The sequence below is a fragment of the Leptopilina boulardi genome, unplaced genomic scaffold (assembly GCF_019393585.1).
Source record: "Leptopilina boulardi isolate dan_hultmark-lab unplaced genomic scaffold, ZJU_Lbou_2.1 LbouV2_371, whole genome shotgun sequence".
NCBI lineage: Eukaryota > Metazoa > Arthropoda > Insecta > Hymenoptera > Figitidae > Leptopilina > Leptopilina boulardi.
The window spans coordinates 4,099,994-4,118,594 of NW_026137942.1; the positions used below are offsets into that span (position 1 = coordinate 4,099,994).

An 18,601-nucleotide genomic window follows, 5' to 3' on the forward strand; every position below is an offset into this window, starting at 1 on the left:
TTTTAATGCCAATTGGGCTTTATTGAATTTTGTAATTGTCGGAGATAAAAAATTTTAAAAATTAAGCTAGGTTCATTAAAATGATCTTAGGTTCACTAATTACGAATCTGATATCAGTTTTTCAAAATTCAAAATGGAGAACGAAAATTTGGGAAGGGGGTGATTAAAATTTCTTAACGAAACTCCTAGTTAATTTTTAAGCTCTCTAATTAGGATTCTAAAACCAATTTTCAAAACTTCAAAATAGTGAATTCAATTTAACACCCTTATAATTTTGGGAGAGGAAGTTGAATAATTTTAATACCAATTTGTAGAATTATTCCAAAATAGATTCTCTACGTTTACCTTAGCTTTAAGTAATTTAAAAAATTACTTTTTTCTTTGCAAAAAAAAAACATTTTTTATAATTGTTATAATAATAATACATATATATTTGGCACTCAAAATATCACTTTTCAACTCCTATTTTTAACCCTTAAACTTGTAAGAAAATGCATCTACTTGCTGTCAAAAATTACGCGAATGAATGTAATTCAATATTTTGGAGTCTTATTTTAAGCAGGGATGGCATCATAGTTAAGAGATATGAAATGATATTTTTCTCTAATATTGATAACTCAATAATTATATTTAGATGATGTAACGCAAAGAAATAAAAATGCCCTCTTTACGAAGAATCAATATTATATAAAAAAAAAAATACATCGAAACGCTTTCTCGGCTCTAAAACAAAATGTTAGGCTTGTTTTTTTGATCATGAAACAAAAATTATAATTTAAATATTTAACACATTATTTCTTACTACAATATATTATTTTCAAAATAAACAAGCGTACATATCTAATAAGTTAACAGTTAAATTGTTGCAGTAATATGAGGTGGTGGAGGAGGATCATCATATTCTCCATAATATTCTTGATAAGCTAAATCATACCGCCATGGTGCCAACTCCCATAAGACTTGTGAATCAATTACAATAGGATTTACTCCAAGATCTTCAAGCATAGGCAAACCTTTTACAATATTATCAGTGGTATGCTCCTGAAATAAAACAATTAAAATTCTTTTTCATTTATATTCGACTGACAGCAAATAAAAATTTTGTAATAGTTATAAAAAATTTTGAATTATTATTATATCCCATTGGCTTTTATTAATGGGATATAAAATGTTATTTTATTTTAAATATTCTCATTAAACGCAATTATAGTACCATTGATAAATAAATTAAACTTACTCTTTCTAAATTTTGCCAAGATAATTGTCCTAAAGGATATGCTGGACTCAGTCTTTCTGTTAATTCAACTTTTAATTTAAAGAAAGGACAATAATCAAGATCCATTCTTCTGTACATACAATTATCGGCTTCACGTCTCAATATTCTCATGAACCAATCCACTAAATCAGCAAGTTTGTAACGTCTAGGTCTAAAAATTAAATTATTGAATACAATAAATGTAGAATTAAATATACATGCCAATTTTAATAAAAAGAACATATTCATAATTCAATAAAGTCTTTCTTACTCTACAAATAGTAAATAATTTCAAACAATATTGAAGAAGAACAATTTAGTTTTTAAATGCTCATATCTTTTTTTTATCTAAAGAATAAAATTTTGGAGTTACGTGATAAAAATTCAAAAGTTGACTTTTTTTGTGTATCCTAATGTTAACGACTCTCAAATACAAAAAGTAGTTTATTAATAGAAATTGAAGCTATTTTGAATGACACTTAAAAATTTTGAACAACATTGGAACATTTTGTAAAACTTTCTTGTCTGATAAACTAAATTCATTTTTAAAAAAATAAAAAATTAATATCTATTTTTTTAACTCACCCAACAAACTGATAAGTTCTTCCACTGGATTCTGGATCTTTAATAGCAGCCATAATTCCAGATGCAACATCGCCAATCCATACCGGTTGTTTCTCAGTTACTTCTCCTTTCTTGTACAATGGAACACCATTACTGTAATCAAAAGTTGCAACTCACGATAATAAAAATACAAAAAATTGTATATTGACAGATAAAAATTGTAGTTCACTTAATGAAAACTTTGATAAATTTTCAAAGTTTTTGGGGTGAAAAAAGTTTTAACATACATATTAAATAAAATATAAAATTTTTTCTTTGTGAATATAGAGAAAAAAATATCGAAATTAAAATAATTTTAATTGTCATTTATTCACTTACTACAAATGATGTCTCCATCTACTTTGATATAACATTAAGAAACGATCTTCTTGACCATATATATCTGATGGTCGAATGATTGTCGCTTCAGGAAATTCTTGCCTAACTGCTAATTCTCCATCCCATTTTGAGATAAAGTATCGAGATGGCGATTTTAAAACCAATTGCTTAAAATAAAGATTTTTCAATATAAAACATTGTTTCTATTGAATTAAAATTACTTTCATATTAGCAGAAAAAAATATCCGTAGACTTTTTTTATAATTAATTATAGGGAAGGCCAGGGCACAAGAAAGTTGTATTAAAGTTTGGCTCAATAACTGTTATTCCTTAAAAAGATTTTTAATTTTTCATCTATTAAAATAAAAAATTTCATATATTTGTAATGTTTCTTTCAAAAAGTTTTTTTTTGAGCCGGAGTAAAGATTAAAGGGATTAAATAAAATTTTTTTGAAATATACCTTTGGATTTGGATTTGCATTTAGACAAGAAAGATGAATAAATCTTTCAACTCCACTTTCTTTACAAATCCTAGCAAGCGTTCTTGCTCCCTTTACATGAACATCCTCGAATGTAAAATTTTTAGTTTCATATTCTCTTCCTATTAAATTTACAACAATATTTGAGTATTTCACGCATCTACGAATAGAATCTTCATCTCGAATATCAAATGGATGAAAAATAATTTGTCCTAGATCGCCCGCTGGTTTTAAACGCATGCAGTCATAAAAATCCCCTCGATAAGGAAGTATTATCTAGAAAATGAAAATTAAATTTCAATTTTAAAAAATAATATGTTTAATAAATGTTTTTAAAAAGTTATTTTTTTGTAATAAAATTTTAGTTTCTGATGACGTCTGTGCCGTTGAAACGTAAAGAACTTTACGTTCTACTTTACGTTTTACTTTTTAATTTAACCTGACTTGAACTGATCGATGTTATCTTAATTATTAATTTAAATTACTTAAGATTTAATTTGTTAATATTTATTTTAAAATTGAATTAATAAATTCTGTTTTCACATCAGTGTTCCATTTCTTTTTTCCACTTATTCCAAATAAGTTTATCATACATGTATGGAACAGGGTTGCCACGAAAGACTGATTTTAAAATTCCATGACTTTTCCAGGCCATCTTTAAAAAAATTACAGACCCTGATATAAATCCATTTAGACGAATTTTTAGTAAATTACGCATGATTTTTTTCCATGTTTCGATGTCAACAATATCGAATTTCTACTCAACTAGATTTTATAAAGTAAAATTGATAATGAATGCAATTTTCACACCAAACAAGTTTTGTTTAATTGATTTTTCATTTAATGAAATTTCTATTTATCTTCTTTTTCATATACATACTTTAGCAAATTTTCAATTAACAGAATTTTTGATGAACAAAATTTATATATAATGGGATTTTCACAGATATTTATTTCAAAGAATTTATAATTAATGGAATTTTTATTTAATTGAATTTTTGTATTGATTTAATTTTACTTATCTGAATTTTTATTCAATCGAATTTTTTTTTTTTTATCTTAATTCTTATTTAGCAGAACTTTTATTTAGACAAATTTTTATTTCCACCAATTTTCAACTAATAGATAGACTTCCCTTACATAAAAACTCTATACAAAATGAAAATACGATTGAATCAGGTTTCGGATCGACTTAAAGGCACAAAAAAGTCTCTTTTAAAAAATTTATCTAAGGTCAATTCTTCATAAATTGAGTCAAATAATTAAAAAAAATTTTTAAGTAAATTTATAAAAATTTTTTTCAGATGTTCAATAAAATCAGTTTTATAAAAATTGATATTTAAGGTCAATTTCTGGGACATTGTTGTTCTTAATTAATTAATTATTAATAATTAATTTTTCATTTAAGAAAAACTCTACTTAGTTCTTTTTGGCAATTTTTCTAGACATAAATTTCGTCAAATTGAAATTATATTAATTTAAAATTTTTAAAAAGTATTAGAAAAAATGCTTTATAAGAGTTCTGCTAAATAGAAATTCTTTCAAATCGAATTTTAGTTCAATGTAAATTGAAAATTTTGCATAATATAAAATCCACATTATACAATTTTGCTAAATAGAAATTCGATAATTTAAGATTCGACGCCGTAAAAATTTTTATAAGTTAAATGTGTATATTAGCATTAAATAATAAATTATTCGTATTAATAAATAATAATTTACTTTATTTGAAATTGAATCGATAAAATAAAATTGTATCAAATAATTTTTATTTATATTAAAAAACCAAATATTTCACTGAAAAAAATTAATTGTTATCCAAGTTTAAAAAATCATTTATTAGATTCAATAAATAGTAGTAAATAATTATTTACTTAATGAATATAAGATATATCACATGCCTAATAATTGAGTGTGAAGGCCAACTTTTTAATTTGCATTTGCTTTGGGAAATAAGTAAAAAAAATTTTTGAAACTAATAGTTTTAATTTATTTATAAAAAAATTCCAGAAAATCAAAGAAATTTCCTGACTTTTCCCTGACTGTTAGACACCATGAAAAAAGATTAAAATAATATTTTTTAATCATTTTGCACCAGTAATATTAAATATAATAGTAATAATAGTTATTTTTTATGAACGCGCCGTAATTGGTGCACTTACCCTATAAAAACCTGAAATAAATCTCATTTTATCCGAAAAAAGTCGCATTCATTGAAAAAAGTCGTACAATCCATTGAATTAGTATCAATTTATTAATTCCACTTTAGAAAAATTTTTTGCCGAATAAAAATGAATTTAATTATCAGATTCGTTCTACTGGAAATTTGAACTACGTAATGAAATTACTGAAATAATTAACTAATAAACCGTATTATGTAAGAGAACATTTTTGACCAATAGAGACTAAGATTCAAAAATTTCATATTGATTTCAACATTTAAATTTCAATTAAATTTAAAACAGAAAAGTTGTAATGGCTCAGTCCACTGACTTTCGTCTAATAGTGGTTGCGACCAAATTTTTAAAAAATCTAATTTTAATATATGTGAAACTCGATGATTCCCTGAGTTCATTAACCATAATATTATGGTAAAAATTTTATTCCCTTTAAAAATATTAAATATCAAAAGTAGGAGGATCACAATGTGATTTTGTAACCTTAAATTTTTCAATTTTTTTAAAAACGCTATTATTAAAAAAATATTAAAAATTAGATGTTGGAACTCACCAAAAACATAAATCACTTTATTCTGCACAGAGGAACGAAAGAATTATTGCAAAAATTTATTATTTTTCGATGATATACGATTTTAAAAAACATTTTATTTAAATATTCTCAAGATTTTTATTTACTTATAACTTTTTTGTCGGTGCTCCGAAAAAATTGAGGTTTTGCACATAGATTTTTTATAATATTCTTTACCTTCTATTAAAATCTTACGAAGGTGTTTTGCTTCGTTTTGGAGATATTAATTTTCAAAATTTTTTATTTAAAAAGGTTAATTAAAAGACTTGAAGTTAACTGACCAATTTCAAATCGCTACATTTTAATATATTTTTATAAAAAATGGAGCAGTTTGAATTTGGCTAGTTAACTTCAAGTCTTTTAATTAACCTTTTTAAATAAATAATTTTGAAAATAATTATCTCCAAAACGAAGCAAAACACCTTCGTAAGATTTTAGTAGAAGGTAAAGAATATTATAAAAAATCTTTGTGCAAAACCTCAATTTTTTCGGAGCACCGACAAAAAAGTTATAAGTAAATAAAAATCTTGAGAATATTTAAATAAAATGTTTTTTAAAATCGTATATCATGGAAAAATAATAAATTTTTGCAATAATTCTTTTGTTCCTCTATGCAGAATAAAGTGATTTATGTTTTTGGTGAGTTCCAACATCTAATTTTTAATATTTTTTTAATAATAGCGTTTTTAAAAAAATTGAAAAATTTAAGGTTACAAAATCACATTGTGATCCTCCTACTTTTGATATTTAATATTTTTAAAGGGAATAAAATTTTTACCATAATATTATGGTTAATGAACTCAGCGAGTCATCGAGTTTCACATATATTAAAACTAGATTTTTTTAAAATTTGGTCGCAACCACTATTAGACGAAAGTCAGTGGACTAACCCTAAATACAAAACTTGGAAACTTGAGAGTTTCTCGATGCAAATACAGAAAATTAAATTTTCAGAACGATATTTCATAAAAATTCCCTGACAATTCCAAGTTTTCCAGGTCTGTAGAAACCCTGTGGAACCTTCTTAATAAGAAAATATAATATTTAAGCTATTTTTTTATTTTATATTTTTAATTCTTTTCCATTAAGTTTTCAACAACTTTACCTAAATATTATCATGTTAAACATGATCAACATAATTGTCATTTACTGGTATTAATCAAAAAAAAATTTTAAGTGTAAAATATTAAATTTAAAAAATTAAAAATATGTAATTTTTTTTTTTTAATAATAACATATGAAATATTATGTACCTGGGTTCCAATTTTGCCTAAACGATTGACAACATACCGGCCAATAAATCCAGTGGCACCAAAAACAGTGCAAACATTTCCATTGAAAGAACTGCGGCCTCCAGTACCTCTTTTCATACTAGCGGTTGTTACATTTTTTATTACTTTTGGTGATTGAGAATAACGACATGTCTGAATAGTTTTGTTTAATGAGCATACTGATTGTTTTCCTAAAAGAAATGTTTCAACAATGAAAATATACGACAATGCATATTATATAATAAATTTTTAAAACAAGTTACAAATACTCATTTTCAAAAAAAAAAAAAGATTATAAGAGTATTTTTATTAATTTATATCACTATGAATATAAGGAATTCTATGGGTAAAATCATCTCTTACTTAAAGAAGAAAACATATTTGAAACCAATATACAATACTGGATTTAATAACAATCATGCAGCAGACTGACAATTTAGCCAACAAAACCGAAAATTGAACAAAACATGTGTTTCTAGTAGAGTATCCAAAATGTGAAACGTTCATTTTGCCGTTTTCGAAGTGGGATTTTTGTCGCACTTTTGATAAAGTGTATACTTGGGAAGTATACAGTGTCCTTTTTTTCGCATAGAAAAACAAGGACATTGCATACTTCCCAAGTATACACTTTATCAAAAGTGCGACAAAAATCTCAATTCGGAAACGGCCTTAAGGTGCTTTTATACCTCCAGTATTTTGGTAAAGCAATCGGCTGGATTGAATTTTCACGGTTGTATCACTGAATTTGATTGGCTCTGACTAATATTCCATTTCCACTGTGAAAATTGAATATTTTTAGAGCCAATCAAATTCATTGATTCTCTGTGAAAATTCAATCCAGCTGATTGCTTGACCAAAATACTGGAGGTATAAAAGCACCTTTAGTTTGATCAAGTTGAGTGGGGAAAAATTTCAAGATGGACGTAAACTGGTTCTAGTGGTGAATTTGCAAAACCCGGTTTTTATAACTATTAATTCAAAAATTCCGCAATGAAAATACATTTTTAAGACCGTGAAAATTCGCCTCGTCCAAGCTAGTTGGTCTCATGAAGCATTTACACCTTTGGTAAAAAAAATTTTTATTTTCCGAAATACACAAACCTGATTGGTTGTTCACAATATTATTGATAAAACAATCAATCAGATTTTTGCATTTCGAAAAATCAAAGTAAAAAATTTTTTTACCAACGATGTAAAGGTGCTTTTACACCTCCAGTATTTTGATCAAGCAATCGGCTGGATTGAATTTTCTCGGAGAATCACTGAATTTGATTGGCTCTAAAAATATTCAATTTTCACGGTGGAAATCGAATATTAGTCAGAGCCAATCAAATTCAGTGATACAGCCGTGAAAATTGAATCCAGCCGATTGCTGAACCAAAATACTGGAGGTATAAAAGCACTTTTAATGCTTCATCATTGTCCCCACTGGACAAAATCCCCAGTCGACATTTTTCATAATTGTCGTTAACTACCGCACCCTGCTCTAGTGAAAATTTAGTAACTTTATAGGTTCTTTTAATTTTAACAATAAAGCCACTGGATTTTCACTAGAGCAGGGTGCGGTAGTTGACGAGAATTATGACAAAAGGCGAGTGGGGACAATGGAAACCAACCAGCGCTCGATCAAAAAATTTAAAGTGAATAAACGCCTTAAAACATAAATCATAGAAATAATAAGAGAGAAAAAGGGAGAAATATCTTCTATCCTTTTTTGCCTCATGTTAAAGATTTATCGAGAGATTTATGTTTTATGATTTCAATATGCATTGGCATAGACAGATTGCAAGTTGAAGAAGTACCTTAAATTCAGTGGTAAGGGTATGGCCGTTTCCGAATTGTGATTTTTAGCGCACTTTTGATAGTGTATACTCGGGAAGTATGCAGTGTCCTTGTTTTTTCGTGCGAAAAAAGGACACTGCATACTTCCCGAGTATACACTTTCAAAAGTGCGCTAAAAATCACAATAGCATAGGTTGCCAATAGCAACAGACGCAACGCAAGAGTTTAGGATCTGATTGGAGAAACGCCTTAATGGTACGGTCCGGTCACACTATCTCATGTATGCAGAAACATTTGGCCGGTCACAATTCAACGAAATCTAGTGAATGTTTAGTAACTTTCTATAGTTACAATCGAATTTTTTGGAAAATTACTAGAAAGTAACTAAACATTCACTAGATTTCGTTCAAGTGTGACCGGCCAAATGTTTCTGCATACATGAGATAGTGTGACCGGACCGTACCATTAAGGCGTTTCTCCAATCAGATCCTAAACTCTTGCGTTGCGTCTGTTGCTATTGGCAACCTATGCTAAAATCAACGCGTCAGTCACGCAACGCAAGAGTTTAGGATCATATTGGAGAAACGCCTTTAAAGGCCTTTCTCCAATAGGAACCTAAACTTTTGCGTTGCGTGACTGACGCGTTGATTTTAGCATTGGTTGCCAATAGCAACCGAAGCAATGCATACGCAACGCAAGAGTTTAGGATCCTATTGGAGAAAGTCCTTAAGGCCTTTCACCAATAGGAACCTAAACTTTTGCGTTGCGTGACTGACGCGTTGATTTTAGCATTGGTTGCCAATAGCAACCGACGCAATGCATACGCAACGCAAGAGTTTAGGATCCTATTGGAGAAAGGCCTTTACGCGGCTCGCAACGACTTTGCGATTTCGTATACATGTAGAACCGCTGTAAAAGCTTAAGATTTACGATTAGAGATTTCATTCTGCGTTGGCCCAATCAAAAAATGCTTCAGAGCACTACGGAGCATCTGCTGAAAACACCATATGGCGGATCGTCATGGTATCGTATAAGAGTGAGAGAAATAAAGAATATATTTCTCTCACTCTTATACGTTACCATGACGACCCTACTTAGATTTCACAGCTGTGTTCGTACCCTAAATTACTGTAAAAAATTACATAAATTACGTAACCATCTCTGAATATTTTACTGTTGGTTAACCTGAAAAGTACTAGATTTTGTAACAAAAAAAAATCCTAAAATTACTGCTGGTTAATTTTTTTTTTTTGGTAAATTAACACTAAATTTTTTTACAGTGATTGTATAAAAATATAAGATTTGTTGACGTTAATGAGAATTAAATAATTTATAGAAAATAAAATTGTTAAAGAATCAATATTTCCAATAATACACTTAAATTAAGTTTAAAAAGAAAGTAAATGTTTTTGCACGTTGTAGTGATTGCAAGAGACACGATAAAATTTCATGAAAAAGTGTGAACACATATAAGATTATCAGGCACTTTTTAGCATTGTAATAATCTTGGAGAAGGATACTTGATACGTGAACAACATTTCTACACGCAGCTTATAATTTCCTTAACATGTAATGTTTTTACAATTATATTTTTTATTTGTCATTGCTTTCTTTGCAGTTGGTAACTGACAAACAAAAACATATTTGCAGTACTTGTGCAAAAAAAAAGAAATCTATTTTACTTTTCAACTTTGCAAAATCATACATTTGTTGTTAATTAGATAAATGTCGAATTTTTTTCAATAATCAGTTTTTAACAGGTCAATAAGTGTTGTTCTCCACATTTTAGAATATAAAGTTTAGATTAAATGTTAAATTAATTATATTTAAACATTTTTTAATTCATGTTGTACATGAAATTTTTAAAGCTTATAAAAATGATTTTAAATGGTTAGAAATTTAAAAATGAAATAATTTTATTATTGAAAAAGATGGTTACAAATAAGTGACATAAAAAAGTGTTCATTAACTTGCTAAGAAAAAGTAGAACACCATTTTACACATGTTCTTGAAGACATAATATTTGTCACTATATTTGAAAAATAATAGACAATTATTTATAGTTTACATTTATTGATATTTAATATTTAATAGTATGTTAAAAATATCATGTGAAACACTCGTCTGTCAGTTAATGTATTTTAGGTTAGGTTACTAATCGGTCAGTGATCTTTCACGTTCTTCATTAATATTATTTTTCCATTAATTTCATTACACTTTTGTGGACGTTAACAATTCTACGTAAATAAATCCTAAAAAGAAAACTTAGTTAATTCTACAAAAGGCAATTCTACACAGTACATTTAAATAAGTCATATTAATTTTATGCAAATAAATTTTACAAAAAGAAAAAAAAAAAAAACCTACGTATTACGTTAAAACGGAAAAAAAATTTTCAATTTTAAAATTATTTAATTTTGCACGGTTAAACACTAAAGCAAAAAAACTCTACATAATTTATTTTTACACAAGAAAAAAATTATAGTCATTTCGTAAATTTAATTTTTAACTTTGTGCACTAAAATCAAACATGAAATTTTACACAATTAAGGGTCAAACTACTGAAAATCATCTGAGAGTGATTGCTGGTTTAATTTTAAAAATTCTAGTTTTAATATTATGTGAAACTAGATAAATTTTTTGAGTTTATTGATCATAATATTATTGTGTAAATTTTATTTCCTTTGAAATTATTATTAATTTAAAATAGAAGGTTCTCGACGTGATTTCGTAACCTTAAATGTTGCACTTTTTTACGAAGCTGAAGTACGCAACGTTTATGATAAACGATTTTTAAAGAAATAATTTTTTAAAATGAAAAATTCTATAATGTTTTGCCTAAAAAATATTTTTTTATACTTTGTTAATTAATGAAAACTACAAGAAATATTTTTTAGGCAAAAAATTATAGAATTTTTCATTTTAAAAAATTAATTCTTTAAAATCGTTTATCATAAACGTTGCGTACTTCAGCTTCGTCACTTTTTTTTGAAACGTTATTCAAAAACTACCAAATATTACATATTACTATTTTACGAAAACATAAATCAATTTATTCTACATCAAAAAATGATGGAATTATTATTATATAATAATAAAATGCTTGGTCTGTCCTTCTGTCCTAACTTGAAGTTGGCCTTTTCTGATTTCACGTGTTTTTTTGAATAGTAATCTTATGACGTGTCAAATTTTGACAATTCTTTTTCTCATTTTTGCCAAAGTTGTATAATTGTGTTTCCAAATTTCGGAATAAGTTTCTTTAAAATTCCAAATTCGAAAATTCAATTCACGAAGCTGAAGTACACAACGTTTACCAACGAAATTTTTTTTAAAGTTGTATATTGATTCAAAAATAGTATACAAATACAAAAAATTTATGATGAGAAAAAAGATGCGACAGGAAATTTCGTACAAGATAGTAATTTGAAAAAAATTTATTTTTAAGGTACCAGGGGCCAACGAATACCTATTAAATATTAATTATAAAAACACAGGTCTCGAATCAACTTAAAGACACAAAAAGTCGTTTTAGTCGATTTATATTCCAAAAAAAGTGGATTTGTTTTTCATTTTAACAAAAATATTTTACAGATTTTTAAATAAAAAAAATTTTTTTTTTTAATAATAATCCTTTTTGAGGGGTTAAAGTTGAAATTTTTAGAAATAATTAAATTTCAAAAGATATTGTTAATTTTCAAACAATTATTAAATTTTACAGAACTAAAAATAATTTATCAAACAATTTTTGGAAAATATTTTTTAAATTTAATTGAATTTTCAAAGATTTAAAATTGAGATTTTTAAAATTAATTGAAACTTTAAGTGTTTTGTAATTAAAATTTTAGATGATTTCACTAAAAATTTAATAGAAAATGCGGACAAAATACAATAATTTGAAAATCATTTTTAATTAAAAAATGGTTTCGGATAGTTGAAATTTCAAAGAATATTATTAAAATAGTTAAAAATAATTGAATTTCCTAAGAGTTATAATTGAAATTATTCAATTTCAAAAAAAAAAAATTTCAATGGAAAATTTTAGAAATAATTAAATTTTAAATGCTTTTAAATTCAAATGATTGAAAATTCAATTAATTTTGAATTCAAATTTTTGAGAATAATTAAATTTTATTTGATTTTAAATTTGGAAAATAATTGAATTTCAGTTTATTTTGAATTGAAAATTTTGGGAAATAATTGAATTTTAATTGAAATTTTGGATAATAATTGAATTTAAGTTTATTTTTGATTGAAAATTTTGGTTAATTAATTTTGAATAGAAATTTTAGAAAATAATTGAATTTTATTTCATTTTAAATTGAAAACTTGGTAAATAATTAAATTTTAAATTGAAAATTTTGGATAATTATTGGATTTTTAATTGATTTTGAATTAAAATTTCTTGTAATAATTGAATTTTAGTTTATTTTGAATTGAAATTTTTAAAAAATAATTCAATTTTATTGTGATATTTTTTTTTAAATTATAAACAATTGTTAAATTTCATAAAAATTTTAATTGAAAAATAATTTTCATATAATTGAATTTGTGATGTATTTCATTAAAATTATTAAAAATAATTAATTTAATGAAAAATCATTTTAGTTCAAAATTTGTTAAATAATTGAATTGAAGAAGATCTGAAGAAGTTCTACATTTTTCAAATGTAAAAAAAAAATGTCGCATTTTATTAAAATAAGTCGATAAAAGTCGTATTTTTGAAAAAAGTCGGAAAAAGTCGTATAATCCGAGGCTTGTAAACATATAATTTTCATTATTATCATTTAATATGTAATAATATTCTAATAAATTAAATTATTATTGATAATATTAATCTTTAATTTCTTTATAACAAACAAGTAAGTACTCAATTTAGCGCGCATGCGCGCGTTTAATTTTGCTAGTTAATATATAATTATTTTATTTTAAGATATTAATTTGAATTTGAAAATTTATTGAGTAAACGAAATTTCACAATTTTGCGAAGCTTATAACTTTTTTCTGGATGCTTCAAAAAAAAATTTGGGGCTTCGCACATATTTTAATATTGAAATATAATTTACCTGATATGAAAATTTGGTGAGGGGTATTTTGCTTCGTTTCGAAATTAATAAATTTGAAAATTTGTCAATTAAAAGGGTTAAATCTAGGACTAGAAGTTGATGATAACTCTCAGATGATTTTCAGTGGTTTGACCCTTAAATAAATTTTTTTAACTCTATCAGGCTTCGTAGTCGTCCCATATTTTCCCTAAAAGTCCCCTTTCTACCTATTTCTCCCTAAAAGCACCTATTTGAAAAATTTTCCCTATTTTTCAGAAAAAAAGTAGTATAAAGCTTTGATTTTTATGAGAATAATTTTTAAAAATTTTCATTTTTCATTTTCTACCCAAAATTTAATGAATTTATGACAAATATTTGGATACACTATAAAAAATTTTTATTGTAACATTACAACTTTTTTTTTAGTTTATCATAAACTAGTATTTTTAAAGTGTCAAATGAGGTATATTTTCTTTTATATGCTAAAGTGAGAAAAATTGTATTTATTTCATTTTCAAAGTTGAAAAACTACTGGGTTTTTTAAACTTACTTTTTTAAGGGCCAGGGTGGCCAGCCAACCGGGAGAACCGGGAGAATGCCGGGACTGAAAAATTAATCCGGGAGATTTTATGGGTTTTGTTATTCGCACAATTATTCGAAAATTGTTCAACTTTTAACCTTCTAAAATTTCGTGTTAATTATGTAAAATATATGAGCAATTCCACGTGAGATTGAAGGGTCTATCCTAAGATTCCTTCTATTCTACGTCTAATCTAATTCTGTGTCAAAAAAAGAATATTAAGTATTACTAAAAATCGAAAATTAATTATAAAATGTTATTTAGAGAAAGACTGAAAAATACCGTTCCGAGAAGGTAGGAAACCCCCGCTAAGTAAACGGAGCTCGATAATAAGTTTAAAAATTAAAATCAAATTTTATTTGTTAAATAAATAAATAAAAAAATTTTAATTTTTCAAAATTAATTTTTTTTCTTAAACTTCAATATTTTCTGAGCAAAAAACGTTTAGGAAACTTTTTTCTAGGACTAAAAGTGAAAAAGTTATGAGTAATTGAAAAACAAATTGCACTAATTTTTTAATGCAAATATCTCGAAAAATAATAAATATTTTTTTCAAAATTTTATTTACTCAATTAGACCCATAACCTCTACTCAAAAACGTAGTATTGAAGGAATAATTGGAGGATAGACCCCTCAATCTCACGTTGAATTGCTCATATACCATCAACAAAAATTAGCAATTTTTATTTCTCACAATACAGAATTTTTTAATTCTACACTGAAAGAAAATATATAACAAAATTTTGTAAATATTTTTCAATTTAGGGAAAATGTGTCAAACTGGAAAAAAATGATATAAAATATATTAAATCTCAGTAAAGATTTTGTATGATTACTATAAATTATGTTGAAGTTCATAAATATTTACTAAAATTTGAAATACATTTCTTAAAGACTGAAAAATATTTTCAGAAGTATATTATTTTTTGTATCAATATTTCCCATTTTTACACGTTTTCCCTAAATTGAAAAATGTTTACTAAAATTTCTACTATACTTAATAAAATTTATTATATTTTATTTCAATGTACTTCATAAAACTTGTATTTTATAAATTTTCATAGAATGCTTTTGGTGTTTATTATTTTTTACAATTGCATATTTCATAAATATATGTATATATTTTGTCTCCATTTACCCCAACTGACCCTATTCGGGAATATTTAACATCAAACATCAAATGTTTAAAATTTAAAAAAATTTTAAATGCATCAAATTCTCTTAAAATTCTTTTCTCGGGGGGTTTTCAAGGTTGCTGATCAGAAATCTAACATTAATATCGTTATCAATTATTCAAAAACGTCTTAGCCAAAAAGTTTAAAACGAATATTATGTTTGATTTGTTTAAAAAATGTCCCCATACCAATATAATTATTCACATATTTTATATTTTATCTGTTTAAAATTTTTATAATTCTAGCTGTTGGATAAATGAAGATTATCAGATAGCTCTTTCGTTTTCTACAATGTCAGATGGAGTTGACACTGTAGCCGAAGAGCACGAAGTAGATTCACATTCCTCTTTACTTGTTGAAACTGGAAATAATTCCAAAAATTTTGAGAATGAAGAAGCACTTGATCCTGATGGTGAAACCGTCTTAAATACAAATTACGACAGTAGCGATGGTTCGGTGCTGGTATTCAGGTAAATGCACATTTTTTCGAGGTAGATTAATACTCCCAAAAAAAATACATAAAATTATAGTTATAAATTATTTTTGTAGATGTGAACGCTGTGATAATTATGAAACACTAAATAAGGCAGCGTTTTGTGCACATCAAGACCAATGCCTTGTTACTGGCGATGGGGGAGAAAGTACCGAAGTTAACGAGGGTGTAGAAAATGATATTGATGGAGAAGGTCATTCGGGTCATCGTTCTCATAGAAAAATGTTTGAATGCGATGTTTGCAATATGAAATTTTCTAATGGAGCTAACATGAGGCGACACAAGGTATTTAATATGTGTTATAAAAAAAAAATATTTACAATTTATAGAGAAAGTGAGTGTAATTAAATTTCGATATGTGTTTCAGATGAGACATACGGGAGTAAAACCTTATGAATGCCGAATATGTCAAAAAAGATTTTTTCGTAAAGATCATTTAGCTGAACATTTTACAACACATTCAAAAACTTTGCCTTATCATTGTCCTATTTGCAATCGAGGTTTTCAGAGACAAATTGCAATGAGAGCTCATTTTCAAAATGAGCATGTGGGTCAACATGATATGGTTAAATCCTGCCCTTTATGTCACTATAGAGCTTCTACTATGAAATGCCTAAGGCTACATTTTTTTAACAGGTGTGTTCAATTTTTTATTTCTTACCATTTCAAAATATATTTTTAATATTTATAATTATTATAGTAATAATAATTTTATTTATAATTTGTAACAGACTATTAATCTTAATGAAACACATTTAAATAAAAAATTTAATAATAAAAAATAGCTAAAAATATTATTCATCTAAAACATACAAATTAGAAAAGACTAAATCCTGTAAAAAATATTATCAAAATAGCAAAAGAGAAAAAAATAATTGTAATTAAATTTATAAAAATTTATAAATACACGAAACTACAATTGCAAGTGATAGAAACAGTTATCCGAAACAGATTACATTTTTCAACACCAGATGGCAACAATTCTCTCACTTTCCTAGTTATAATAATAATTACAAACTACACGGAGAGAAAAATTAGGTGATAACTGCTTTGTTTCAAGTCGTTGGTCCAATTTTATTAAACAAGTCATTTGTAACTGGAGAGCACGGTAGATTTGACTTGGCTATCAAGTTAGGGCTATAATGTTCTCAAATAATACCGACAGACGGTTTGACCAATCAGCTTTGCTTGGCAGCGTGGCGCTATTCACACACGCGATTGTGAAGTAATTTTTTCCTTATATTAATAGAATATTATATTTATTAATTTTTTCTAGGTTAGGTTTGATTTTTAAAAAAATTTCAAATATTAACATTTTTTTGATGATTTAAAGGAAATAATAAGGTCCACAATATAATTTTTAAACAATTCTGAATCCAAAGGTTTTTCAAATTAACTGAAAAATTATGTAAAAATAAAAAGAAACACTTTTTGAAGTTATGTTGTGTGTTGGATTTTCAGTTTTAGACACTTTTCTCGTTATACATATAATAAAAAGTTAGCACATTGCGTAGTCGTATTTCAACATTTAAAGCGTACATTAATTATTCACTGTAAAAATAAAGTTCTAAATTAGAGCTGATTTCGGTATTAAAATCGAACCAAATTACGATTTAGTACAAAAATTGGTACTTCGAATACGATAAATGACAAATTTGTAAGTTTCGAAGTGCAAAATTTTTATTTAAATATTTTACAAATAAATAAATTGGCATAATTTTTTTCTTGAATTCGCTATTGATATTAACATATTGATATTACTTGTTACACGAATAACCTCAACTGTTTAAATGAATGGAAATATCACTTTTTAATGGCACATTAATACTATTTTAATACTATACATTAATACTATTAATACTAAACTACCGTGCGACCAATTTTGCTTTAACTGTAGGCATCGTTACTTGAGTCACTCATGTAGTTTTAACTTAAGTCTCCAGTCCACACAACCTAATTTTACTCTCCGTGTATTGGCATAGAAAGATAAAGAAAATGAATGAATTTTTTTACAGACATGGAATAGATTTGGATAATCCAGGACCAAATAGTTCAACGTCATTATTAAGCAATTGTTCCGGCGAAAATGTGCCTCCTGCGCCTTTATCTGATAGTGGTGATAGTGTTGGTAACAGATCAACTGATAATGTGACTCCACCAATGCATTTTCTTACGCCACATGTGGAAATTTCCATTCCATATCCAGAACAAACTAATAGTCAACATAATACGAGTTCTACTCTAATTAATGGAGATAGTCCCAATAGTCCACAAAGTGCCGACAGTAATTGTAACGTTCCAAGTAGTAGTCATCACCATATGCCTATTAAAACCAATATTCATAAGTAAGTAAGACTTTACAATCTTTTATGCATGCATTGCTTACATTAACAGGGTGTCTTAAAACACCTGGAAAACTGGGAAATGTCATGAAATTTTTTCTGTCCTTTTTGAATATCCTTGAAAAATTTTTTTAATGTCCACAATATAGTTTCAAAATTTGTTTAGTTATAAATTAATAGCGCGAACATTAATTTGCGTTTTCTATTTGCATTTTTTAAAGAAAAGTGAATTTGTTTTTTATAATAATCATTTTTTAAGAATTTTTATTCATAATTATGAATAAATTGTTTCATTTGATTCTAAAGGCCAAGCAGAACAAACAAACCTGTAATTCAAATGAATTCCGACTTTTGATTTGACCAGACAGTATCTTTCTTTCTTTTGCTTTAATGGCCTCTAGTCCCATAGTCACAAATAGCCAATACATTTCTTTAGGACATAATTAATATTGACAATTTTTATTTAATTAATGAGGCAAAACAAATAACATT

The 18,601-nt window shown here is 26.2% G+C and overlaps 2 protein-coding genes across 2 annotated transcripts in view; one reads left to right on the plus strand and one right to left on the minus strand.

The window, feature by feature from the left end:
• Nucleotides 1–607: 607 nt before the first annotated feature.
• Nucleotides 608–7,226, minus strand: LOC127287593 (NADH dehydrogenase [ubiquinone] 1 alpha subcomplex subunit 9, mitochondrial). Its single transcript, XM_051314600.1, has 7 exons — nt 7,059–7,226; nt 6,678–6,886; nt 2,659–2,952; nt 2,198–2,364; nt 1,841–1,972; nt 1,238–1,427; nt 608–1,041 (listed from the first exon to the last, which is right to left on the minus strand). Exons 1-7 carry the CDS (start codon nt 7,072–7,074, stop codon nt 856–858), a joined length of 1,194 nt encoding a protein of 397 aa, XP_051170557.1. The 5' UTR covers nt 7,075–7,226; the 3' UTR covers nt 608–855.
• A 2,486-nt stretch (nt 7,227–9,712) lies between these two features.
• The window catches only part of LOC127287594 (zinc finger protein ztf-16), a 39,951-nt gene continuing 31,062 nt past the window's right edge, over nt 9,713–18,601 (plus strand). Inside the window, exons 1-5 of the mRNA XM_051314601.1 lie at nt 9,713–10,046; nt 15,520–15,744; nt 15,824–16,052; nt 16,135–16,403; nt 17,783–18,112. Coding sequence (XP_051170558.1) covers nt 15,566–15,744; nt 15,824–16,052; nt 16,135–16,403; nt 17,783–18,112 — 1,007 coding nt within the window. The 5' untranslated portion in view covers nt 9,713–10,046; nt 15,520–15,565. The remainder of the gene's footprint in view (nt 10,047–15,519; nt 15,745–15,823; nt 16,053–16,134; nt 16,404–17,782; nt 18,113–18,601) is intronic.